This window comes from Pseudogymnoascus destructans (assembly GCF_001641265.1).
Source record: "Pseudogymnoascus destructans isolate 20631-21 unplaced genomic scaffold scaffold_4, whole genome shotgun sequence".
NCBI classification, from domain to species: domain Eukaryota; kingdom Fungi; phylum Ascomycota; class Leotiomycetes; order Thelebolales; family Thelebolaceae; genus Pseudogymnoascus; species Pseudogymnoascus destructans.
In genome coordinates, this window is record NW_020167523.1 from 845,722 (window position 1) to 871,466 (window position 25,745).

Below are 25,745 nucleotides of genomic sequence, written 5' to 3' on the forward strand. Positions count from 1 at the left end.
TCTTCAAGAAGAGGCATTATTTGCTATTATATGGTGTGCAAAAAACTCGTTTCTTTTGAGGCTTAAATTATATAATACATGCTCCCCGCGAGCTCTATTTGCACATTACTCATACATATCTACATCTTAAATCATCTATAGGCTGTAAAAATAGAATATCTACAAAACCCAATGCACATCGACCATGGGCTTAACTCCCCTCTACAATATTTACTCCGCACCTCGTATAATAATCACGTCGCTTCTACAGTTCCCCGCTCTGCTCCCTCTGCTTCTTCAGATCCCGCTTCGTCTCCTCCATCTCCCTCCGTATCACCTCGTTAAAGTCCTCATACCCGTCTAGATACAAATGATGCCCAGCTTTCTGAATTATTACCACCCTCGCGCTCCCGTGCTCTTCCTGCTTCTCCCGAGGAGTCGCCGTCGCTAGCGCTGCGGCCTTAGCTTCCTTAAGCTTTTGTTCCGCTGCGAGCCCGCCCGCAACGTCCATCCAGTCATTCTCACCGTACATCATGATAACCGGGTAGCCAGTCTCTCGCTTTACAGGCTCCGCAGCCGATGATGGTGCACTGGAGAGCCCGAGAGGTTGCCTGCCCACGTTTTGTATACGGTTGATCAGAGGACTACGCGCGAATGCTCCGGGTGCGAGGATATAGGCGAGTGCGTACTCGCCGCTTCCACGTTGCCTAAAGAGAGAGTAGGCGTACTCGTGCAGGGCTTGTGCCTCGGTTTCTGGGAGGTGACTGAAGCGGCGGGATGTCCATCCTGACACAAATCGAGGGCCCAATGGTCCTGCCCAACGCACAATGCTGAAGGGGGACACATTGGCGTCCCAGAGGTAGCTTGCCCACTTCGGAATTCGGCGGCGAGGTGGATCGTCCGAAGTTGATTCCACAGTTCCTTGCATCTTGCCGTTGCGGGCACCATTGCTCCCGTTCGACGGCTTGTTTACAATGTCCTCTTCTTGGTCTTGAAGGACTTCATTCTCAATAGTAGACTGGTCAGGTATTTCTGCTTTCGTTGCGTAGGGATCTGCTGGAATGCCGACTGGAGAAGCTAGGATCAGCTTGTTCAAGTGGCCTGGGTATTTCAGCGCATATGCAACGGCCATATATCCACCCATGCTGTGTCCGAGAAGCGTGAATTTGTCGATTTTGCGCAGGACACGCCACTCTTCCAATGCATCAATGAACCAATTCTCAGCTTCTGTAATCTTGCCCTGTTGGTCCTTTGCATTCACTTTGAAAGGTGGCCGTGTGCTTCGGCCCATTCCCAGCATATCGAGAGCATATAGTTTCAGGCCCTTAACGCGGCTTATGCCCTCGAAGTTCTTGTAAAAGAAGCCCAGGCCTGCTCCGTATCCGTGAAGCATGACTAGGTTCTCCTCCACCTCTTCTTCTTCTCTCTCGACGGAGAACTCGTTCAGGGCTCGGTTCTTGCCATCTAGTTGGACCATCATTGATCGCCAGGATCGTGGCCCGAATGGGTCGTTCATTGAGGTTGTCCGCACCGGAGTTGCAGCTCGGTTGGGATCAGGGTTATAGGACATTGGCGCCTCATCACTCGAGGTAGCATAAGTTCCCGTCTGCGTATGGGTGGGAGGCTGGCGGAGGTGAGGAACGAAGGAGAGGACATTATGCTCAGCGATTGCTGGCGAAACCGTGGCCCACTGGATAGATGTTAGAGACGCGCAGATTTCAGATGGAGGGGTTTCCTACCCATTGATTAAACGCTTCCTTATAACCTAATGGGAAATATTGGGTAAAGCGAGGAGCTTGGCTTGGTATCTTTGGGGCGGCGGTTGCCTCTCTGGTGCGCTCCGAGGCGAATATCGGCTTTGCGCCATGGCGCGTAGCATCCTCCTCCGAGTGAGTTGCTGGGGAAGGCATTGAGGAGTAGGCTTGATGCTTTTGCGTTGTGGGAGAAACTATGAGGCCCGAGAGGTGACGAAGGGCTACTGTGTCACAAGTTGTTGAGCGCAGTAACAGCGCCGTGCTGGGATACAACTTGAATGACGGAGGGGTGGCGCGACTGAGAGACAGCGTTACCCGTCACTCAATCGCAACTACCGGAAATATATATATATATAGTGTATGCGTGCTATGCACAGACTGCTGCGGCCTTATCAAGTCTCGTTCTTCTCCGAAACGTACTCAACGGTGTGCCTTGTGGCTAAATTTTTCGTTATGTCCGTTGGGTTTAAGTTAAGGCCGCCGCTGACCGTGGTACGTGTACACAATCCGCGCCTGCCTGGGTCCATGGACCCTTGCACGTGTCATCATCCAGACAAAAGAGGCTCCGGAAGCCCCGATTTCATGTGCCGCGCGCGTTAGGCCCCGAGAGTTTATCCGATCTCCGCCCACGAAGCTTAAACTCGGACAAGGATATCTATAGCAAGCACCTCTATGACGTTCGTCCCTACCTCTCTGTACCGTTTTTTAGCTTTATTTATACAGCAGTGAATATTTTTGAGGTGCTGAGAGTTGTTCGAATCGAAAGCGCATTCTTTGATCCATTGCAGAACTATTTCCTGGCGACTGCCAGCGACGTAGTGAGAGAACGAAAGCCGAGGATACGAGAGATTCTTTCTTGCGACGGCCATGCTGCAATAGCACCTCCTACGAACGGCCCAACTCGATACCTGTGTCTTGCATATAGGCACAGCGCAACATGTCGGAAACGAGGCTCGACCAGATCGTCAAGGGCGCACCACAAGGCGACGCGCCCTCAGCGGATACGACAACCTCTTCTGGAGTCGCTGACCCTCTCGCACATCTACCGTCTTCTCCTCCACAGATATACCTAAACCTTCTTATCCTCGAAGCGTCATTGCGCGCACAATACCTCGAGCTTCGCGCACGGCGGCGACAACACACGTTTTTTCTGACCCTCCTCGCACTTTGGACGGGATACTTTTCTTACGCCTTGTTTCTGGCGCCTAGAGAAGATGGGAGTGGTGTCGGAGGCTCTGTATATTGGGTGGTAGAGGTGGCGGAGAAGGTCTGCTTGATGGGTGGCGTTGTTACTGCAGTGCTGGTTTGGGGAACAGGACAGTGGGAGCGAGGAATTCGATGGCCGCGCCGATGGGTTGGAGTCACAAACCGCGGCCTCAGAGGGTTCAATTACAAGATCGTTGTGGTCAAGGGGCCCTGGTGGAAAGAATGGGTGTCAACCTTTTCATTCTTCTTTTCCTCCGGCCTCTTACTCAACAACGGCTCCTCTACATATCGTTACATACCGCCCTCCATATCCAACCCGACCCCGCAATCAAACCGCAATTCTACCAGCGGCCTACCAAAAATTGCCGAGCATGTCCCATCAAAAGGGCACGAAGAAGATCTCTCGCCCGGCGGCGACACCATATCGTTATTACTGCTACCCAAGCCATTCTCCCCCACCTTCCGCGAAAACTGGGACCTCTATCGCACCGAATACTGGGAGCGCGAGAACGAGCGCCGGCGAGTCCTCCTCCAAAAGCTCCGCAAGTACGAGCGTGAGCATGCCAAGAAACTAAGTTGGTGGAAGAAATTACTCGGGGCGCAACCGGTTTTGACGGCGAAGGATATCGAGAAGCACGGCCATCACCATAATCAGAGCGTTCATAGAACGGGTCACCTAGGCTTACCAGCGGACAAGGAGAAGAGGCTTCGAAGCGGAAGCGTGCGGTCTGGGAGCCATTCGAGGACGAACTCGAAGAGTAACACTCCTACACCAAGTGTTAGAGGAGAAGATGAGGGCGGTGGAAGTAACACCCATAGCCGTCGCAGCAGCACAGCCTCGTCAACAGCGGGCAGGAAGAAGAGGCCCAGCAGCAACTTAAGCTCGTCTACCGCCACGACTACACGGGGTCCAAGGGAACTATGGCCAGCGACTAGCGTCGGCTCGTTATCCGCCGCGAGCGCTAGTGAAAAGGAGGAGTCGAGGAGCACTACGCCAGAACTTGCGAAGAGGGAAATACACCCAACAAGCAGTTTTACGAGTGATGCGAGCGTGGAGAGTGGTGATGGGGAGGCCAAGGAGAAAGAGGTGGAGCCGCGAAGGGTGACCAGTAGGGCTAAACCGCAGGACAATGCGGAGGGCGAAGCCATATATGTTAAAACTGAGATATGATACGCTATAGATGTACTCTTAGTGATTAGGGAATGAAACTATTATAATATACGCTGCGTTTGCTCTTTATCGCAGTGATAGTTGCCACAGTGAAATTATTTGCCACAGTGTGAACGATTCGAATTGACCAGCTTCACCGTTGCTTGTGGGATAGTCAAAACTCCCAAGTTGACAATCATCGTCGGCTTCGGTCTTCGGAGTTTCCGAGCACAGTAAACGGCCCAAATGTTTGTAATCAACGACGTCCTCTGTCCTGCCGATTCGGTCATCATGATTTGGAAGATCCACATCTAGATCCAATTCACGACTCGGGTGCCCTGCGTATTATCCACGGCTCTAATAATACCCACCTCGGTTTTGGCAGCTGCATGGACGGCGCAGTTCATTGGAGCTATTACCAACTCGTGGCCTCTCGCTCGCTCGTCTCGCCTTTCGGGCCATAACGACCCCTCTCTCTCCAGCAGCCCGATCGTCTGCCAGTTATTGTTCTTGCCTGTGGCTGCATATGACGGACATGAGTATGTTCAGTAGAGGGCGTTGTGGGGGCTTTGCTTTCAAACCAAGGATTTGTAAATCATCAGTTATCAACAGGGTTAGCACAAATAATCATAATAATCATGACATTCAAAATAGTCAAATATTACATAACGTGGTTTACCACCAAACGGAATATCCCACCAAATGAAACACTTTCCGATAGCATCGCAACCTCAAACCCAATTACTCCACCACACCACAACAAAAAGATGCCTCAGAAAGCTAATGAAGGCCGAGTTTTACTAGCCATTCAAGCTACCAAATCACCCCACAAACTGTCCATCCGACGTGCTGCGCAGCTATATGAGGTCCCACATGTAACACTTACCCGTCGCATACACGGAAGCCAACCACGAGCTGGTAGACGCGACAAACAACGTCCATTGACCCCAATTGAGGAAGAGGAGCTCATACGATACGTACTTGACCTAGATTCGCGAGGATTTCCACCTCGAATTGAGGATGTACGAGATATAGCGAATCTCCTCCGTGCGACGCGTCGCGAACCCCCAGTTGGAAAAAACTGGCCCTACCGCTTTGTACACAATGAACCAAAGCTTAAGACGCATCTCTCTCGTGCGTACGACCTCCAGCGAGCCCTCTGCGAAGATCCTGATTGTATAAGAAAGTGGTTTGAGCTGGTAAAGAACATGCAGGCGAAGTACAGCATCCAGGATGCTGACTTCTACAACTTTGATGAGACGGGCTTTATGATGGGTGTAATCTGTGGGAATATGGTTGTTACGAGCTCAGATCGAAAAGGCCGAGCAAAGCAGCTTCAGTCTGGTAATCGGGAATGGGCAACAGCGATTGAATGTGTGAGTGCAGATGGCTTTGTAGTGCCTGCATACTTGATTGTACAAGGCAAGCATCACCTTGCGCCTTGGTACACAGAGTGCGGCCTTCCACCTACTTGGGCCATCAAGACCTCACCAAATGGCTGGACCGACAATGATACAGGTCTAGACTGGATAAAACACTTTAATCAGCATACACGTGTACGAACACAAGGGGTCTGGCGGATGATTGTCCTAGATGGCCATGAGAGCCACCTATCTGCCCAGTTTGATATGTACTGCAAGGAGAACAACATTATTACGCTCTGTCTCCCTGCGCACTCCTCACATCTTACCCAGCCTCTTGATGTTGGGTGTTTTAGTGTACTAAAGCGAATGTATGGTCGAGAACTTGAGGTCTTCATTAAGGCCTCTATTACCCATATCACTAAGATTGAGTTCTTTATTGCATTCAAGGCTGCCCACGACCATACAATGACAACTGAAAATATCCTAGCTGGCTTTCGAGGTACTGGCCTAGTCCCGTACAACCCAGAAGCAGTTCTCTCAAAGCTTGATATCAAGTTACGGACGCCAACACCAACTGGATCCCCCCTACTAGAGGCTGACCCTTGGGTCCCTCAAACGCCACAAACCCCAGCTGATGCAATTTTGCAGTCTAAGTTTGTACAGAATAGAATTGGAATTCATCAAGGAAGCTCCCCAACAACGATTTTTTCAGCTGTAAAGCAGCTGGTGAAGGGTACAGACCGCATTGCGCACCAAATGACCCTTATACAAGAGGAGGTCCGTACCCTTCGAAAGGCCAACACAGCACTTTCAAAGCGTCGGAAAGCCAAGCGTACACGTGTCCAAGATGGAGGGTCACTTACTATAGAAGATGCTCAAAAACTGATCGCTGAAAAAGAGGATAAAGGGTTGAAACGACAGAAAAGGTCAAATGAGGAGGGTGCTGTAGAGGCTGGTCCATCGACTTCGCGGCGCTGTGGGAGGTGCGGCAAGACTGGGCATAATGTACGAACCTGTCAAGAGGTTGAAGAGATATTAGGAGAAGAGAATTCAATTGAGTGTAGTTAATTTTAATGTGTTAGGGTGGAGTAATTGGGTTTGAGGTTGCGATGCTATCGGAAAGTGTTTCATTTGGTGGGATGTTCCGTTTGGTGGTAAACCACGTTAAGCATGATTATGATTAACGTACTCCACAAGCGAGCGGCGCACACAAGTGAGTGGCGCACGCATCACGAATTCTATAACTCTAGAGGTTAATTTCACAACAATACAATTTATTAAACCCTATAGAACTACCCTAATTAGAAACCTCCCTTAATGGACACGTACGGGCAGTATGCGCGAGTGATTTACACATACTACACGTCCGTGGTGCACGAGTTTGTGGCTCTGTAGGTTGACCTGCAACCCTACCTACAATATCTATATCTGCTGTTTGTAGTCGATCTAGGCCCTCCTGGACTGTCAAAACACCTCCTTTAGCTACATACGACCTCCTTACTGCTCTCTTCTTCTTTTGTCTTTCATTTTCGGTCCGCAATTGCTTGTTTTCCTCCGTTAGAAGAGCCGCATTATGCATAGCCATTTGACAGCCTTTAACTAGCTGCTGGAACGCCTGATCTGTAGGACTTGATAAACCTGCTGTACGACGTTGAATGCGCCCCTTAATTGCTGTAGCCTGAAGCTCTAATTGACTAGCATTATGAGGCGTTTCGGGTACCCAACAGTCTTGTAGGGCAGGAAGAAGCAGAGGTGGAGTTGGCGTCCGTAACTGAGTATTAAGCTTTGACAGCACTCATTCTGGGTCGTACGGGACTAGACCTGTAGCTGCAAACCCACTACGGACCACATTAAGGGCCATAGACTCTTTGCGGGCCGAAAGGTAGGCTGTAAGGAAATCCGGTTTGTCAATATGGTTTAGTCCAACCCGCATATATCTTTCAATTTGTTGTCCGTATGACCGTTTTAGAACCGCAAAACAGCTAACGTCTAATGGCTGTAAGAGATGTGATGAATGCGGCGGCATGCAAAGCGTAATAATTGAGTGCTCGGAACAGAATAGGTCAAACTCTGGAGTCGAATGGCTCCCGTGTCCGTCGAGAATAAGAAGCCGATAAACCCCCTTCGTACGGTCCTTTGTATGCTTCTGAAAGACGTCCGTAAGCCAAGCAAGGCCTAGAGAATCGTCTGTCCACCCGTTTTCACTAACTGCAATTGTCCAGTCTAAAGGCAAAGTGTCTGTGTACCAAGTCGATATATGAACCTTGCCCTCAAAAATAACCATTGCTGGCAAGCTCCATCCGTCTGAAGATATTGATTCAATAACAGTAACCCATTCGCGGTTCCCTGGCTGTACGCAAACTGGCTTGCCAGCCCGCTCAGAACCTGTAATTACCTTCGTGGTCGTGACTACTCCCATTTGAAACCCAGTCTCGTCAAAGTTGTAGATGTCCTCCTCTTGAATCCCATATTTAGCAATTGTATTCCGTACAAGCTGAAACCAGTCCCGAATAATCGTAGGATCTTCGCATTTTGCCCGCTGATAGTCGTATTTACGGGTGTATTTTGATTGGAGGGAGTTGTGTCGTCGTACGAAATTATAAACCCAGTTCTGGCCAACTGTAGGAGTCTGATCCTGGTCTGCGTCAGTCCGTTTTTGAAGAAGTAGATTTGCCATTTGTCGAAAGGAATTAGCTCTAAGTGGTAGGCCTCGTTCCTCCATAGATAATATCCATTGGATAAGTGTTAACTCCTCAGTAGCTATAAGTTTGAGGTTTGCGGACCGTAAATCGCGTCGCGCAGTCCGTCCTTTAACGCGCGCCCGCAGAGTGGACTCAGGAAGATCGTACGCGACCGCAGCACCTCTAACACTCGTAAAATGGCCGTTTTTATAGGCTTGGAGTGCAAGAGTCATTCGACCCTCTTTGTGGATTAATTGCAGGTCAATTGGTTGAGACATATTGATTTAAAGGATACTATACGCGTTAGAATTCGTGATGCGTGCGCCACTTACTTGTGTGCGCCGCTCGCTTGTGGAGTACGTTAACTTAACTTATGAGTTTTTGATAATCATGAATATTCATGATTATCACATGATGTTAGAATCACGTGGCCTAAGTAATTATCTACAGTACATATAATGTTGTAATAGTCACATGATCTCACGTGATCTCCGTACAGATTATCGGTAAATCATAGTATAGGTTACATGGGCAGGAATACATACATTTGATTACTCAACATATAACGTACATGTATAGCGAAAGCGCCAAACAAGCGAAAGCGCCAAAATGATGCGGTGACCAAACCCCCCAACTAAATGTTAAATTCCTCAACAACAAAACATGCCCCATAAAAACGATGAAAGCCAATTAGTGCTAGCTATCCAGGCTATGCAAAGCGACCCAAAGTTACGCCTTCGAGTTGCTGCTAGGATCTATTCTGTGGACCACCGCAAGCTAGGTCGTCGTCTAGAAGGTGTACCTTCACGACGCGATATCCAAGCCAACTCACGGAAATTAACTAACCTAGAGGAGTCCGTCCTTGTTCAGTATATACTCGACCTAGCTGCCAAAGGGTTTCCTCCTCGGCTGTCTGTTGTTGAAGATATGGCAAGTCGACTACTTGCAACATGCGATGCGTCACGCGTTGGGTCGCGTTGGGCTTCAAACTTTGTTAAGCGGCGTGTAGAGCTCCAGACACGCTTTCAGCGCAAATACGACTACCAGAGGGCTAAGTGCGAAGATCCAGAAGTTATTAATGGCTGGTTTGAGCTTGTGCGTAACACAATTGCGAAATATGGTATCGATGAAGCAGATATCTACAACTTTGATGAGACTGGGTTTATGATGGGCGTTATCTCAACTGCTATGGTTGTAACAAGCTCAGACGGGCGGGCAAAAGCAAAGAAGGTACAGCCTGGTAATCGAGAATGGGTTACAGTAATCCAAGGCGTTAGTTCTCAAGGTTGGGCAGTACCACCATTTATCATTGTTGCAGGCAAAAACCACCTTACATCTTGGTATGAGAATAGTGGATTTTCAAGCGATTGGGTGATTTCTGTTACTGAAAATGGCTGGACTACAAACGAGAGAGGCATGGATTGGATTCAGCACTTTGAGAAGCATACAAAGGCCCGGAGTGTTGGTGGTTATCGCTTGTTAGTCCTTGATGGTCATGAGAGCCACCACTCAGATGAGTTTGAGGAGTACTGCAAGGAACACAACATTATTATGCTTTGTATGCCTGCTCACTCTTCTCATCTACTCCAGCCACTTGATGTTGGCTGTTTCGGCCCGTTAAAGCAGGCCTATGGTCGGCAAATTGAAGATATGATGCAGGCTCATATTTCTCATATTACAAAGGATGACTTCTTTCCTGCCTTCCACGCTGCATTTAACACTACAATGACGGAAAGTAACATTCGAGGCGGGTTCCGAGGGGCAGGGCTTCTTCCATTTGACCCTGAGAGAGTGATATCTACACTTGATCTTAAGTTAAGGACACCAACGCCTCCAAGCTCCCGCCCAGGTACTGCTCAACCTTGGGTTTCTCAGACACCAAACAACCCAATTGAAGCTATGTCACAGTCTACATTTATTAAACTCAGATTTCACGCCATCAAAATAGCTCTCCAACCTCAATCTATGCAGCTGTTGACCAGTTTACAAAGGGTGCATCGCAAATAATGCATCAATTAGCACTGCTAAAGGGAGAGAACCAAAACCTACGACAGGCAAATGAAGTACTAAGCAAGCGCCGGAGAGCTAGGAAAACACGACTACAGCAAGGAGGATCACTTAGTCAACAAGGGGCGCAAGAGCTACAGGATGAGAGGGATGTTGTGCAGCAGGTAGAGCAGGAAATAAGGGCAAGCCGTGGTCGGAAGCCAAGGGAAGAAACCCGTGCCCGTCGCTGTGGCAAGTGTGGTGAGACTGGGCACAATGCGCGCACGTGTCAGATTGTAATAGACACCTCTGAGGAAGAGGACTCCGAGTAGTTTCAATTGATTTCTAATGTTGTGGTAGATTTATCGCAATGTTTGTCGTGAGGGTAGATAATTTTGGCGCTTTCGCTTGTTTGGCGCTTTCGCTATACATGTACGTTAACCTCTTTAAGACGATTGAATTGGTGCTACCAAATATTATCGGTCCATCGAATAAATCATATTATTAGAGCTTATATAATCCATGTATCCAAAGTGCTTTGAGCACGCCTATTCAGGTCCAGTGTGTCATGCTGACATTCGTTGCACTCAGTTTGCTATCAAACTCAAGAGCAAACTTAGAAATCTCCTCCTCAAACCTACAAGTCACTATACATATTTTGGCTTGTTACACCAACAACAAGAGCAATACTACTCAACGATCTATGATTCATTACATGACATCACTCCTTAGTTACTGGGCTAATACTACACATGACATATCTCTACCAACTAGAGGCCTAGGAACATGAACGATAGCTCCAAAAGCTTCTACAACCCTCTATGATTCATTACACGTCATCGCTCCTTAGTTGCCCACAAGATTGGTTAAGTTATGACATAATTTGTCTATAGGGGTACTCTGACCTTGGACCTCCTTTCACTTCCTATAGGCTAGGAAACTAGGAGATGGTTCTATGGGATTCTCTTATGTCGACTACAGTTACCAATGTCATACTGACATTCGTTGCACTCAGTTTGCTATCAAACTCAAGAGCAAACTTGGAAATCTCCTCCTCAAACCTACAAGTCACTATACATATTTTGGCTTATCACACCAACAACAAGAGCAATACTACTCAACGATTGCTACAACCATCTATGATTCATTACACGTCATCGCTCCTTAGTTACTGGGCCGATATTACCACATAGCATATCTCTACAACCCTCTATGATTCATTACATGACATCACTCATACTACCACATGACATATCTCTACCAACTAGAGGCCTAGGAGCATGAACGATAGCTCTAAAAGCTCCTACGAACCTCTATGATTCATTACATGTCATCGCTCTTTAGTTACCCACAAGATTGGTTTAAGTTATGACATAATTTGTCTATAGGTGTACTCTGACCTTGGACCTCCTTTTACTTCCTATAGGCTACGAACCTAAGAGATGGTTCTATGGGATTCTCTTACGTCGACTACAGTTACCAAGCCTGGTAAGTCATGGAAAGTCTTGGAAAATGAGAGAACTACATTCCTTTAGCATAAATAGGATTGCCCTTTCCTTAAGAAAGGGCAAGCAGACAATACAGTAAATCGACTATCACATACTTCCACGTCTTTTCCAAGCTTCCAAGCATTGATCTTGTTACTCCTTGTTTCTGAAAAGTCAATGAGGTGTTAACCTCTGACTTATCCCTGAGTTCTCAGACTCAACATTTGTTGCAACTTGTCTAAACCACTTCACCACATCATACACCTGATTGCTGCATTGTGGAATAGTCTAAGCTACAACCCTTTGGCTCTGTTTCCTAAGACAGTGTGTTGTCTTAGTAAATTCATCCCTTCCTTGGGTGGCTAGATTCTCATATCTGGTGCACCCACCATTACACTTATCACACCAACAACAAGAGCAATACTACTCAACGATTGCTACAACCCTCTATGATTCATTACACGTCATCACTCCTTAGTTACTGGGCTAATACTACCACATGACATATCTCTACCAACTAGAGGCCTAGAAACATGAACGATAGCTCCAAAAGCTTCTACAACCCTCTATGATTCATTACACATCATCACTCCTTAGTTACCCACAAGATTGGTTAAGTTATGACATAATTTGTCTATAGGGGTACTCTGACCTTGGACCTCCTTTCACTTCCTATAGGTTAGGAACCAAGAGATGGTTCTATGGGATTCTCTTACGTTGACTACATGTAATGGTGGGTGCACCAGATGTGAGAATCTAGCCACCCAAGGAAGGGATGATTTTACTAAGACAACACACTGTCTTAGGAAACAGAGCCAAAGGGTTGTAGCTTAGACTATTCCACAACGCAGCAATCAGGTGTATGATGTAGTGGAGTGGTTTAGACAAGTTGTAACAAATGCTGAGTCTGAGAACTCAGGGATAAGTCATGTGTAGTATTAGCCCAGTAACTAAGGAGTGATATCATGTAATGAATCATAGAGGGTTGTAGAGATATGCTATGTGGTAATATCGGCCCAGTAACTAAGGAGCGATGACATGTAATGAATCATAGATGGTTGTAGCAATCGTTGAGTAGTATTGCTCTTGTTGTTGGTGTGATAAGCCAAAATATGTATAGTGACTTGTAGGTTTGAGGAGGAGATTTCCAAGTTTGCTCTTGAGTTTGATAGCAAACTGAGTGCAACGAATGTCAGTATGACACTTGGGTGGCTAGATTCTCACATCTGGTGCACCCACCATTACAATCTGGTGCACCCACCTGTAACGCTGACTTCTAAACAATAGAAGACACAGAGGTTTCTTGCGTAAGGTTGACTTGACAGAGGAGGCAGGTGATTAGACACAAAGGCTTTCCAAGTAACACGTTACAGTATTGTAAAGAATACCATATTGAGTTGAGCACGAAGCTCCTATCTAAGGAAATACTATCTACTTATATAGTGGCGTCGTGCCAAAGGGTATCCAATGTTATCCATCACCTGATATTCCGTGGATCCCCGTGGATAACATGGATAACATAATATCCAAGATATCCAATGTTATCCATCACATGATATTCCGTGGATCGCCGTGGATAACATGGATAACATAATATCCATGATATCCAATGTTATCCATCACATGACATTCCGTGGATCGCCGTGGATAACATGGATAACATAATATCCATGATATCCAATGTTATCCATCACGTGAGGTTGCAGCCGTAAGCGCTAGCCATAGCACTAGCACTTAGCCGTAACATGTAGGTAGTCCACGGTATTGTGGTAGCTGATTCCAGATAATCTTTGCCTTTGATTGTAAGATTTCTGTAGTTGTAATGCCGCCACGCTCTTCAATAAGCCTCTGCCAGTCGTAAAGAGCAGCTTCTAATTCAGGCCAGGTGACAGCACGGCTGTTACGATTATAGCTTACAGCTTGTTACAGTTGTTACGGTTGTTACGGTTGTTACGGTTGTTACGGTTGTTACGGTTGTTACGGTTGTTACGGTTGTTACGGTTGTTACGGTTGTTACGGTTGTTACGGTTGTTACGGTTGTTACGGTTGTTACGGTTGTTACGGTTGTTACGGTTGTTACGGTTGTTACGGTTGTTACGGTTGTTACGGTTGTTACGGTTGTTACGGTTGTTACGGTTGTTACGGTTGTTACGGTTGTTACGGTTGTTACGGTTGTTACGGTTGTTACGGTTGTTACGGTTGTTACGGTTGTTACGGTTGTTACGGTTGTTACGGTTGTTACGGTTGTTACGGTTGTTACGGTTGTTACGGTTGTTACGGGTTGTTACAGGTGCAGCCTTAGCCACCAAGGCTACAACCGCTAAGCGGACAACTGTATATTACGAGGAATAGCCTCACCTTCCTTCCTTCTTCTTCTTCTTCTCTCTTTAGATTCAATCTAGCTTATTATTCTCTGAACCGGCTTCTTGACCTCCGTGACCATCGTAACAGCGGCGACACTGAGCTTTAGAGCTGTTTGTTTCCAGAGTATTAGGAGTATCGTCAAGGTCCAAAAATTGAGAGCTAAGGGATTCTAAGACTGTAGATTGGCTAAGTTGATGATTGTATTGCTCAAGGAACCACTGTATAGTGGCCTTTTGTGTAGGTTTCAGATGGTGAGATCAATGCCAGGTTCAGAGGGCTTTTCGCTGTTCGACAGTCATAGAATAGAGCTTTTTCGAAAGCATTTTGAAGGTATTCTAAGAGTAGTCCAGTAATTAGTTTAAGTCGATAATTGGGAAAAGGGACTCAATATCGTGTGTATCGTGATTTGTATGACGAATGGAAGGATCTGAAGAAAGTTATCGAGTTATGCAGAAAATCAACTAATCGTGTATCGACTTAACAAGATAATACTGTAATGTTGTGGGTTTTGCAATACTCTTGGAATTCAGCAGATTCATGACTTTCGTGCCCATCAAGTACTAACATGCGATATGTCCCTTTTGTTCAACTAGCAGTATGCTTGTTGAAGTGTTGAATCTAGTCGAGACCAGTCTCATTATCCGTCCATCCATTATTAGTAGGTTTGATCACCCAGCTGTCTGGAAGGTTGCTTTCTGTGTACCAACTTGCGAGGTGGCATTTCCCTTGAACGACCAAAAACGGAGGGAGATTCCAACCCTCACTATTAATGCATGCAATAGCTGTAGCCCATTCTCGATTTCCTGGTTGGACAGCTTTGCCTCTGCCACGCCGGTCCGCATGCGTAACAATCATTGCTGGCAAATTATGCCCATCATAAAGCCTGTTTCATCAAAGTTGTAGAAATCGCAGACTTGGATGCCATATTTTGCCTTCATAGTCGAAACCACGCGCCAATTAGCTCAGGATCTTCGCACAATGCCCTTTGAAAATCATAAACGCGATTAAAACGCGTCTTAAGTTCTGGTTGTCGTTTGACAAATCGATGAGCCCAGAGCTGTCCGACGCGTCTTCCTCCCCGTGATGTTAGAATGAGATTTGCCATATCTTCCACACCAGCTATCCGAGGCGCAAACCCCCTCGCATCTAAATCAAGTATATATCGAACAATGACTTCCTCTTCTGTTTTAGTCAAATTGTGATTTGCTGGCCGGCGCTCGTGGATAGTAGAATGACCATTCATTCTGTCACTAAGCGTAGAACGTGGCACATTGTAAAGTTTTGCAGCAGTGCGAGGAGTAATTTTTTTGGATAATTGAATAGCTTCCATAGCTAAAATGATTCGTGCTTCTTGGGTTTGTACTGACATCATCAAATGTTAAGATAACGCGTGTTGGGGTTGAAAGGTACTCGAGTAGAAGGGTCACGAAAAGTGTCCGGGTTCATGATAAACCACGTTAATCATGATTATGATTACGACTAAATAACTTAATCATGATTATAATTGATTTTCTAACCCTGGTTATCAATTAGTTATCAATTTTGTTAGAAATATTCGTTTTCATATTTTGATTCATGAATCGTATGACGCAACTTACTTAAATGGATAGTATTGTCTCGATATCGACTTGTTTTTTTTTTGTATAACACAACTCAAGTCGATTTGATTGTTGTTTGTAAACCAACTAAATCACCATAATTAATAACATCAACCTCGTTCGCCATGGCTTCAAACAAGGATCTCAAGCCAATTACCCTCTATTCTCATGGCCAGTCTTCGAAGCCGTGATAAGTCGTAACCACCACCATTGTGCCTGCTACTTTTAGAGCATCGCGGGAAAGGAATAATAGGGCACTACAATCGTTAGCACCTGAATATTCATTAACTATGGGAAATGTACCTCAAACACGTAACATGTGGCCAGCAGTGGCCAGTTCGATCATGGTGTTTCTCTTCTAATAAAGTCATGCAGAAGGCTCTGATCCCCTCATCCAGTTGAGCAGTGAGTTCTGACTTTCCGTTTACCTCCCCATAGGTAGTATTGATATGTTCGATGATACGATCCAGAAAATAAATAGATTGGGCGACTAGAGCAAAGGTCTTAAGTCGCGTTTCTGGACTGGAGTTTTGGAAGGGATTTCCTGGAAGTTTCAAGCCTATTCCGACGTGTATCTTAGCCCCTGAAGTAGAAGGAAGAAGCGAACATGGTGTTGGCGATGCGGTGATAAGAGGGAGCTTTCTATCCATTTGATCCATTCACATTACCCTGCCACAGTGTCAGAAGAAATACTCCATAACTCAGGAATGACAAGGGTAATAATACACCACCTAATACACCGCTGTTCTTCGGCTTCAACGTCAGAAACGTTCCCGGCATTTCCTCCTTAATACACTGTCTTGTCATAGCCCAAAACCAACGCCATCCTCGCTGGCCCAGCTACTGATACGCACGCCGTGTCGGGCATTGCATTTCCGTATTCATAAAGAGCAAGAATAATCTCGCTTTGAACTAGTTCTTTCGATATTCGGCCGGAAGAGGTAACGAGGGAATAGAACCGCTTTGCCGTCAGGTAAAAATGCATCATCGTTTCACAATCACAATTTGTCTGGTCAATCTTCGTAATCAGATGTAGGCAGAGTATTAGTATAGCAAAGTCTAGGCTAGGGCCCGTCGAAAGCGTGGCTATGCGGTCGTAGATGTCACAACTAGGAATAATAGGAAACCACTCGAGCGTGTTGAAGTATGTGGAGCAAAAGATGCCAACATCAGCGCCGGTGTTCGCAATCATAGCACCTATCTGCCTCCCTAGATTCTCATCGTCGTCACAAATCTGTAACATACTAAGCGCCGATTGAAAATCAGGTGAGGCCTGGCGCGTAGACATGCCTGGCGGAGTTGGCAGCTGGTGTGGCGATGAGCGTCCGTGTCTGCAGCACTGTGCATCGGCCTCAAATCTTGCGTGCCACTATCATATTGACAACTCGCACCGAGCCTAGTTATCTATTTAGATACTGAAGTAGGGTGTATTTTTCTGCAATAATGCAGCGGATATTCTTACCTCGTGCTCACAGCAAGGGAGGCCTTTGTCACACTTCTTCTTGAGCCCTTTGCACCGAGAACACGCATTGGGCGGTAAATCGGTGGCCATAAGTCATTAACTACCCTCGTATAAGGCCCCTATGGCATATAAAATATCATAGAAATAATGATGCAGGGGAATCCTCGCATCAAAGACACTCGTGGTTGTCACAATGTTGAAGCTCATCGGCTGACAGACCATTGCGTTGTCAGCAACTTATCTGCCACTACCAAGACCAAGATCACGAGTCGGGTCTCAGAGTTGATAAAATTAGCTTCATAGTATACGTGCTATATATAATATATTTAAATTATACACGGATTTTGGTATCAAGTCGTATAATTCTGGCTTGCGCTTCTCTGACCTACTCTGGCTGGGAAATACTGCGACAGATCTAACGTATTTCACATGCGAGCTGGTCACTGAATTTCTCACCCAAAATCAGGAAATTTGCCAGATAATAACTCAACAACAACTTGATAATATACTCTAAAACTGTGTGTACAGCTTGGTCTATACATGTAGATTTCTTTATTGTAGCTTTAGAGCAATTAGGTCAGTAGATGTTAAGATATAAAGACTTAGTCTAAATCTCAGTGCCTATACTTAATATCTTAAGAACTACAACATAGATTATTCCTAAATAACTGGATAAGGATTTAACTAAGTAGAAAAGGCTAGAAATGTATTTTTAATATGTATTATCAAGGTATTGTTGAGTTATTGTCTTGCAAATTTCCTGATTTTGGGTGGGAAATTCAGTGACCAGCTCGCTTGGGTGACCAGCTCGCATGTGAAATACGTCATGTACAAATATACCGCTAAGTTAAATTTAAAATGTGCAAATATAAAACCTTGGGTGGACAGTTGTATATTCAAGTTGTCTAAATTACACCCATATCGATGAGGCTACATCAACTCTTTTTGGCCGCTGCCGCGGCCTCGAATCGCTGCTTCATCGCCCTCACCTTGCCACTTGAGTCGCTCCTTGCTGACTTAATTGGCTCTGGAGACAATGGTCCAGCTGGCGACTGTGTACTCGGTATAGTTATTTTCTTGGGTTCCGGAGGGCTTGCAGTAGCCGATGGCTTTGTTTCCAGTGGGATTTCTGACATGGTTTCTGGAATGCTCGTGGCAGTCGGTGGCTTTGTGTCCAGTGGGATTTCAGACATGGTTTCTGGAAGGCTCGTGGCTGCGGATGGCTCCGCGTCCACTGCGGTCGTTGGCTTGGGGTCCGGGAGGTTCGTTGCAGCCGCCGGCTCTGTATCCAGCGCGGCTATCGGCTTGGAATCTGGAGTATTCGCAGCAGCCACCGGCTCTGTGTCCAGTGCGGTTGTCGGCTTGGGCTCTGGAAGCTTTGGAGACGTCGATGGCTCCCTACCCACCACCTTAGCATCCTCCTCATCATCAGTCGCACTATCAGCATCAAAAATGCTCTCTTTGTACGACTCCTGTGTCTGTGGTCGTCCTCGTTGCTCTTCATAAATCGTGGTAGTCGGAGTTTGTGGAGAGGGGTTTGCGGCCTTTATTTCAGGAGTCCACCTTGCTGTATCACGAGGCACAGTTATTGATGCCTTCGGAGTAATGTCTCTGGGCGTGAAATCAATATCTTGTACGCCCTCTGAGTTTCGTTTTGAAGATCCCGTGCCCCACCCCTTCTTCTTTTCTCCAGCCCAGGAAGCCCAGCTGCTCACATATGAACCAGCCATGCTGCCCACATTCGCCGCTGCCGCTTGTGCTTTTGTCAAGTCTGGTACAAAATGTCTAGCTGTTGGCGAGGCTGCTTCGTTACGCTCCGGAATAGTCGCTTGCTCAGCACGCCGTCTTCTTTGGCTCTCACGCAGTAGCTCCATGTCATTGTAGAGCTTGTTAAAGACGCCGCTAGCCCTCTCTTTTCCAGCTGCGAGGTTCCGCCCCAGAACTTCTTTTCCCACGGCGAATCGTTCATCAAGATGGAGTTCTTGGACTTGTTGAGCAAGACGCCTTTGAACATCGTCGATAGTCAACCCGCCAGCGCAGGGATGCTTTGGTTCGACAATGTCAAAAAGGTGGCTGTCTGTATTCTTGTTCCATATCCTATAGTTTTCCGTCTGGGTCCATGCCTCAATCCAATCCGATCCAAAATCATATGTGGGGTCTCCCTCAAGTTGGGGGAGCATGACATTGGGGTTTCCTGCATTGGCGGTCATGTAGTTGTGACATTTGACGGAAGATATCAGCGACAGTAAATACTCCTCAAATTGGAGCCGTATGAACTCTTCGCTTCCCACGTACCCCATAGTACTTGGTCGCTCAGGGTTCGCATCGTCCCAGGTATCGTTAACCGATTGTGTTATGAAATCAATCCAACGACGATCAGCACTGGAGAGGTTCAGGGCCGTCCGTAACGAAGTTGATGTTATATTGATAGATATTTCGTCAAGATTAATTAGTATGTCACTATAACGATCTTTTTGCTGCAACAAGAGGGAATTGGTCGACCCGACGATGTATGATTTTGTGCCGAAATCTGCCAAAGTGTCCAATTGTTGAAGGGGGGTATATGGTCCAAACAGGCTACCTTTCGGGAAAATCTGCAAGGGAAGGCCCATGTACGATAGCAACGAATTCCTGTCACTTGTTTTCAGGCTTGTCGGCTTAGTGAGGCCTCTCTCATAGCTGTCTAGTTCAGGATCTGCGCAATCCTGCAACTTTCGTATTAAGCCAGGAATGAGCGATATCAGAGAGAATTGCATCATGCACAACCGCTCACACGGAGTCCCGAAGAAGAGCATCTATGTAAGCCATTAGTGGGTCGCCTCGGAAAGCCCCTCAAAGGTTTCACAAACCTTTGGTTGTAACAGGCAGCATTTAAACAGCACTAAAGTCTGCCACTTGAACTCCCTGATCAACTGTCGCAAGCTCATGCCAAGATACTGGTCTCTGTCGACCTCCTCCTTTAGCCTTCCTCGTTCCGCTTCATCTTTCAGGCTTTCTTGAAACCTCTTCAATATCTCCGTCTCCGAAAAATCCTTCTGGGCAAACCATGCGCTTGTCACCACGCTCAGTCTTTCCCGCAGCATTCCAAACAGATGTGGGGAGTCCGCGATGACCACGACAGCCTTCTGCACCGTACTGCGTGTAACTTCCGCCGATTTTTCTAATAATTCGGAAGCCGCTATTTGTCTCGTACACGATATACCGAAGAGGGAGGTAGGTAGGCTGGTATCAACACCAGGCTTCAGAAGCGTGAAGTAGGAGAAGTCCTCGGAGGATCTGTTCCACTGTCAGTAAGGGCAAGTACAAATAACAGGCCAGGAATAGCTCCTTACGCATGCGCCCCATCCGACAAGGCCATGAACGGGAGTAGAGGCCAGTTATTTAACTCGGCGGGATCCGTCCCCTCATCCGCTCCATACCACGACTCAACCTCAGGACCTCTGCGCAACCGTAAGCTCCAACGTAAAGAACAGACTCATTCAACAATTGCGCACCTCGCATGATGGAAGCCCACCACCGTCACTAGGGCCGTAAAGTCGTCATTGACAGAGCTCATCATGGTTCCTGATCTCCACGCATCAATAACGGCGGTACGAGTGCCAAGATGCCCCTGCACTCGTTAAGCGCATTCCTTTTGGCGTAGAAATTGGTTATTTCTAATAGCAGTAGCTGGGGGGAAGAATGGCAAGCAAAATAGCAAGTAATAGGGGGTTCGAGGTTGTTGTCTCGGAAAATGTTCACTTGGATATCTTTATCCCACTTTCGGAGGGTTATTGGCTCACATGGACTCGCTCGAGCTTGATTTTGCTATCGCGATTGGGGGATCTGTCATCGTCGACCGCGCACAGACCATACCCATAACTCGGTACATACAATGGTTCTAAATACTGTTGGTATCTACACTCGCTTTATATGATATTCCTATCTAGAAAGTGTATACTACAAGAGAGAAAAGTTATATTTTCACCTTCCTGCCTTCTCATCTTCCACTCGTTGCCGAAGATCCTCGAGAGCACTCTGTCTGGACCTTAAATGCGCTCCCAATCCATCAACCTGTTCCTTGACCGCCTCAATCTCCTCGCTCACGCCCTTCAAGCCAGCGCCCTCCTTACCCTTGCCCTCGCCCGACTCCATCTCTCTCAGCTCTCTCCTCTTATAATCAAGTAGCTGTTCCAGTTCCCTCTTAACAAGTGCTGGCTTCGTGTCTCGCCTTCCCCCGTGCCTCTTCGCAGATGCAGCTTCCACCTTGTCAACCTTAGCTTCTAGCTCAGCGAGCTGCTTCTTCAGCCTGACCTCCTCCCAATCCTCCGTTGTCTTGGTCTTAGAGAAGTCGGTCCCAGCTGGCCTATAGCTGCTCTTGCCGCCAACCCCTAACCGGCTCAGGTACGTATCTCCAAACTTAGCCTTGCGTCCTGTGCTCGTCTCTTCGCCACCTGCCGAACCCCACTTCTGCGCTGGTGAGCCAGATCTCTGGTTGTCAACCTGGTAATCGATTTGGTTCCGCTCAAATGAGGCACGCAGAGATGGCGGGACGTTGCGAGGAATCCTGAACCCCTCGTGGCGGTTGTTCAAGATATGTAGGAAAGCCAGAGTCGCATCTTTGGAGATTGTAGAGTTTGCGTTTGGGTTGATTAGGTTCCACGCTGATTTTACATCGGTATCTGGTACGTCGAGAGAGCTGTATAGTGGCTCTAGCGTGTCAAAGGAGATCTCTCCTCGCCCGTCCCTATTCGCCGAGTAGATCTCTTCGTATTTCGATCTGTCTGATGGGCTCATGTACCAATCAAAGCCATCTTTCAGGCCCATAGTCTCATCCTCATCCTCCACTTTCTCAAATTGTACTTGTCGTCCTGTGAGTGCGCGGTTGGCTTGCACAAGATGGGCCTTTGACTCGGGGACCAGCCAGTCCGGTAATGACCCTGGCACATCTGCGTATTCCTGGTTTTGTTAGAACTTCTATTTCAGCAGTGCCACCAGAACCCATAGTACTTACCCCATTAACTATATCGAAGATCAATCGCATCGCAACACAGAATTCCTCGAAATCCAGACTCCCGTCGTTGTCGACGTCCGCCAGGTCCCATATCCTCTCCAGCTTATCATCGTTCAGCTGGCTGTTCTTCAGCACCGGCGCCGCCTGGGAGCCTGTCAAGTGCGTTCCGCCATGAGAGAGGGAGGCGAAGATTTCCCAGTACTTTTCGATTTCTTGCTGCTCGATGCGCTTCGCCATGATGATGAGGCTCCGGGGTCGCTGGCCTGTAAAGAAGTCGGGGGTTGAGGTGGCTCCGCTGCCGTCACTATGCAAAGCTTTAGGGCGCCGCTCGTAACCTTGACAGATGTAGAAGGAGGATGATAGTGTAAGTCTGCTGTGATGTTGAGGCAAACTGTGGTTCAATCCCAATCCCAGTTCCCTTGATGACCACCGTGAACCGCGAGGCTGGCCGTCACTTACAGGTGTGGCTGTGCAGGCTAAAGCTAAATGGGACTACAGTTGGGGTCGGCGATGAGAATGGCCAACATGCCACCGCAACTTCCAATATTGTTCCAATTCCAACCTTCTGAAAACAATCACTTTTAAAAATTATGAAAAAGTAATATACGTTATTATTTTAGTGAAACTTTCATTGCCAGGCTGAAACTTGAAGTGCAGCTAAGCACTCGAAAGAGCGTACATAAGCCGCAGCTTGGGTCCATCATTTTAGGCCTCGACTCCAATGAATACCAGCAAGAAGACAACAGCAACAATATCCTACAAGTTGAACCGAATCCTTACTCATCTTCAACCTCTGGGTCACACATAAGGCTCCTTGGGACGTAGAATCTCCTCTCTGCTCTTCCTCTTGTTCCCTCTCCTCTTCCATTCCTTCCTTCTCCAGCCGTTGCCACGCCTCCATTGTTCTTTCTTGTTCCATCTCCTCTACCACTCCTTCCTTCCCCAATAGTCACGAGCCCACTGTTCTTTCTTGTTCCCTCTCCTCTACCATTTCTTCCCTGTCCAATTATCTTTCCTGTCCCCCTCAGCGATCCGTGGACATGTGTCATCAGAATTTGTTCTCCTGCCTCCAGCATTTCAATCGGTACTTCTTCGTCTGCGATATATTGCTCCTGGATGCTCAATTGTCTAGTCCTGACCACGGTGCCTTCTTTCCATTTCTGTCCGTTGTTTGCACGGCGCGGCGTCGATGGTACGTCCTCGTCTGCGACATACTGTTCCTGCATGCTCAATTGTCTAGTCCTAACTACCGTGCCCTCCTTCCATTTTCGTCCGTTGCTTCCACGGCGCGGCGTCGATGCGTCAAATGGGCTAGGAAGCTCATCGGTGGTCATTGTCTTACGCTTTGTTCTTGGCGTTTTATCAAAATGCTGCAAGGACGAACCGGGGAGAAGTTCCTTGCCTGAGGGACCGTCCGACCCATTGGCCCCAAAACCCAGTGCCGAGCGACGTCTTAAAACTGGTACATTTGTCGGTTTCTCGAACTTGGGATTGTCGTTTGGTTTGGGGATTTTGGCCCATTTGGCGGCGAGGAGATGATTTGCAAATCCTGCTACGTTCCTCACCACTGGGAGACTTGGATAGTCGGCGTCACGGAGGGGCTCGCCCATCACTTCTCTGGCTGCCGCCATCCTTGACCTCCCCCGAACGGGTGCAAACCAAGCGTTCTCAGATGGTGGTTGAAGGTAGGTGCCATTCTGAACTTTCTGTTTCTCCGCGGTTACTGGTGAATCAGGCTCAGTTTCGGTCAGGTCAATATAACTAGTCTGTTTCTGTGGCGCTGCCTTTGGCTTCTGTTGCCGCATGTACTGTTCCTTCGAACCTCGTCCAACATTGGGCACATCCGCCCATTGTCTCGCCGGCTTCGTGTATTTCACAGCCTTGGACAGGTCGGTCCCAGTTGGAACCTGGCGTGCTACTCTAGCCTTGACAGGACTTGCCTCTTCTTCATCGGACGGCTCGTCGGTCTGTATTTCATCCACTGAAATAGACATGCGCAGCTTGCTAGGTGTATGAGCAGGACTATAGGGCTCCAGTCCAAGTAATACCTGCCTCTTTGGTCGTCGGGACTTCTTCGGCTTCTTAACTTTCTCAAGGAGGAGGTTGCGTGTAGCTTTTGGCACGAAGTGACGGCTGGGTTCGACTTCAATCCCGAGATTCTCCGGCTCGTTTTGTTGGACAGTGATTTCGTCGTTGAGTTGATTCGGGTGACGCTCTATCTTTGGAGAACCAACTCCTTGGGGGTCATTGGTCGCAGTTGGGTCTGAATCATCAGACTCACACGCAATGCTAAAATCCATTCCGTGATACTGCCATAGTCTCACGGACTCGTCTACGAAGCCAAGGCTTAGCAGAAAGCGTGATCCAGCCTTTAAATCCACCCTCTTCATGCCTAATGTTGCTGGCTCCCATAGTGATCCATTGGAAAACTGCAGATCGAGAAGTTCCACGGTATTCGAGCCATCTATCTTCCCCACCAACATTTCTTGAAAACGCTGGTCATTATACTGCTTTGCCCTCTCTTCTTCGGCCGCTTGTACTTGACCCTCGCGCTCTTGTAGGTCGACAAACTGGTTAATCTCTGCAGGTTCCAGTTCGAGAAATTTTGGCGCATTTTCGAGTCCGTAAGAGAGCACCATTTCGGCCATAGCGACGATCTGGACGCCGGGAGTGAGGTCAGACCAGGCAGGAATAACGGCATATCCCTTCAAAGAATGAAACGTTAGTTGTGTTGTCCAAGTGCTTCTATTTACACGAGGTTTTAAAGGAGACGGAACTATCTTACCATCTCCATAATAGTAGGCACTAGTGGGTGCAGCTCATTATTGTCTGTCCAATATGGATTATTACTGAATACTCCAGGCTTATCGTGGGAGACACATCCGATCGGTAGAGGCCGGTTTCTTAAAATAGACGCGATCTCGTCCAGTTGAGGGCTCATGCTGCGAGTGATCCCTTGTCCAAGTGGGCTCCCTCCTTGAAGTCCGCGTTGGCCGCTGGCGACTGAGCCCGGAGAATCACTTCGACGTGGAGTTGTCGGACTTCCTCGATTGCCACGAGCTATACGACGAGCCCGCTCATGTCGTTCAGATGGCTTTGGAATTGGAAATTCAAGTGTTGGAAATGACGACTCGGGAAACGGGTTGAAAGGTACGGGTTCATGGATGAAAGCTGGAATAGTGCTCTGTGGTGAATCTGGGAAAATCTCCCCAGTGATGGGGTCCTTTGCTGGACCAGAACTTCTGGTCCTCATGGTGTGAATCGGAGGAGGGCACATACACCCTCCTTTGGAGTGTGCTATTTCTAGTAAAAGTTATATGTAATGTTTGTTGTGGAACTAATGGGAGGAGATAAATGGTCGGAAATAAGTGAAGGTGAAGGTGAATTTGAGGTTGTGTTGTGAAGCTGTTCGCGTAGTTGTGCGATCGAGGTGAGAACAGTCACTCAGAACCTGGGGACAGGCGATAGAACTCATTGTCTCTCTGGGCGTTTACAGCAACTGTGGATTAAATAAAGGCGCTTAATTACTGAGTTGTGGTTATATATTACATCCTCTCAATTAGCTACAGTATAGTAATTCAGAAACTCTCCTTTGAAGCAAGGAGAGTAATTCATCAGCTTCAAAACCAGGCCAGCGCAGACTGATCAAAACAGACGCCATCGTGCAGCCATTTACTCCTTTATATCAAAGTTTTCTTTATATAAAAAAGTATTTTAAGTC

General features: G+C 47.3%; 7 protein-coding genes across 7 annotated transcripts; 2 read left to right on the top strand and 5 right to left on the bottom strand.

Annotated features, from left to right (window-relative positions):
- Nucleotides 1-244: 244 nt before the first annotated feature.
- VC83_02003 (uncharacterized protein) lies at nt 245-1,889 on the bottom strand (the record flags this gene model as incomplete). The annotated part of the gene is made up of 2 exons (XM_024465673.1): nt 245-1,669; nt 1,719-1,889. The coding sequence occupies 2 exons, from the start codon at nt 1,887-1,889 to the stop codon at nt 245-247; spliced, it is 1,596 nt and encodes a 531-aa protein (XP_024326639.1).
- A 781-nt stretch (nt 1,890-2,670) lies between these two features.
- Nucleotides 2,671-4,110, top strand: VC83_02004 (uncharacterized protein; the record flags this gene model as incomplete). The annotated part of the gene is made up of 1 exon (XM_024465674.1): nt 2,671-4,110. The coding sequence occupies one exon, from the start codon at nt 2,671-2,673 to the stop codon at nt 4,108-4,110; it is 1,440 nt and encodes a 479-aa protein (XP_024326646.1).
- An 8,958-nt stretch (nt 4,111-13,068) lies between these two features.
- Nucleotides 13,069-13,931, top strand: VC83_02005 (uncharacterized protein; the record flags this gene model as incomplete). Its single annotated transcript, XM_024465675.1, has 2 exons — nt 13,069-13,315; nt 13,520-13,931. Exons 1-2 carry the CDS (start codon nt 13,260-13,262, stop codon nt 13,929-13,931), a joined length of 468 nt encoding a protein of 155 aa, XP_024326645.1. The 5' UTR covers nt 13,069-13,259.
- Nucleotides 13,932-15,662: 1,731 nt separating this feature from the next.
- VC83_09599 (uncharacterized protein) lies at nt 15,663-16,657 on the bottom strand. Its single transcript, XM_024473012.1, has 3 exons — nt 16,296-16,657; nt 15,873-16,238; nt 15,663-15,826 (listed from the first exon to the last, which is right to left on the bottom strand). The coding sequence occupies exons 2-3, from the start codon at nt 16,226-16,228 to the stop codon at nt 15,736-15,738; spliced, it is 447 nt and encodes a 148-aa protein (XP_024328780.1). The 5' UTR covers nt 16,229-16,238; nt 16,296-16,657; the 3' UTR covers nt 15,663-15,735.
- A 1,071-nt stretch (nt 16,658-17,728) lies between these two features.
- Nucleotides 17,729-20,901, bottom strand: AVL9 (late secretory pathway protein avl9). The gene is made up of 4 exons (XM_024465676.1): nt 20,526-20,901; nt 20,364-20,471; nt 19,881-20,307; nt 17,729-19,826 (listed from the first exon to the last, which is right to left on the bottom strand). Exons 1-4 carry the CDS (start codon nt 20,588-20,590, stop codon nt 17,967-17,969), a joined length of 2,460 nt encoding a protein of 819 aa, XP_024326644.1. The 5' UTR covers nt 20,591-20,901; the 3' UTR covers nt 17,729-17,966.
- On the bottom strand, nt 20,902-22,556 carry END3 (endocytosis defective- protein). The gene is made up of 2 exons (XM_024465677.1): nt 22,025-22,556; nt 20,902-21,969 (listed from the first exon to the last, which is right to left on the bottom strand). Exons 1-2 carry the CDS (start codon nt 22,259-22,261, stop codon nt 20,995-20,997), a joined length of 1,212 nt encoding a protein of 403 aa, XP_024326643.1. The 5' UTR covers nt 22,262-22,556; the 3' UTR covers nt 20,902-20,994.
- A 6-nt stretch (nt 22,557-22,562) lies between these two features.
- Nucleotides 22,563-24,414, bottom strand: VC83_02008 (uncharacterized protein; the record flags this gene model as incomplete). The annotated part of the gene is made up of 1 exon (XM_024465678.1): nt 22,563-24,414. The coding sequence occupies one exon, from the start codon at nt 24,412-24,414 to the stop codon at nt 22,801-22,803; it is 1,614 nt and encodes a 537-aa protein (XP_024326638.1). The 3' UTR covers nt 22,563-22,800.
- Between the last annotated feature and the right edge of the window lie 1,331 nt (nt 24,415-25,745).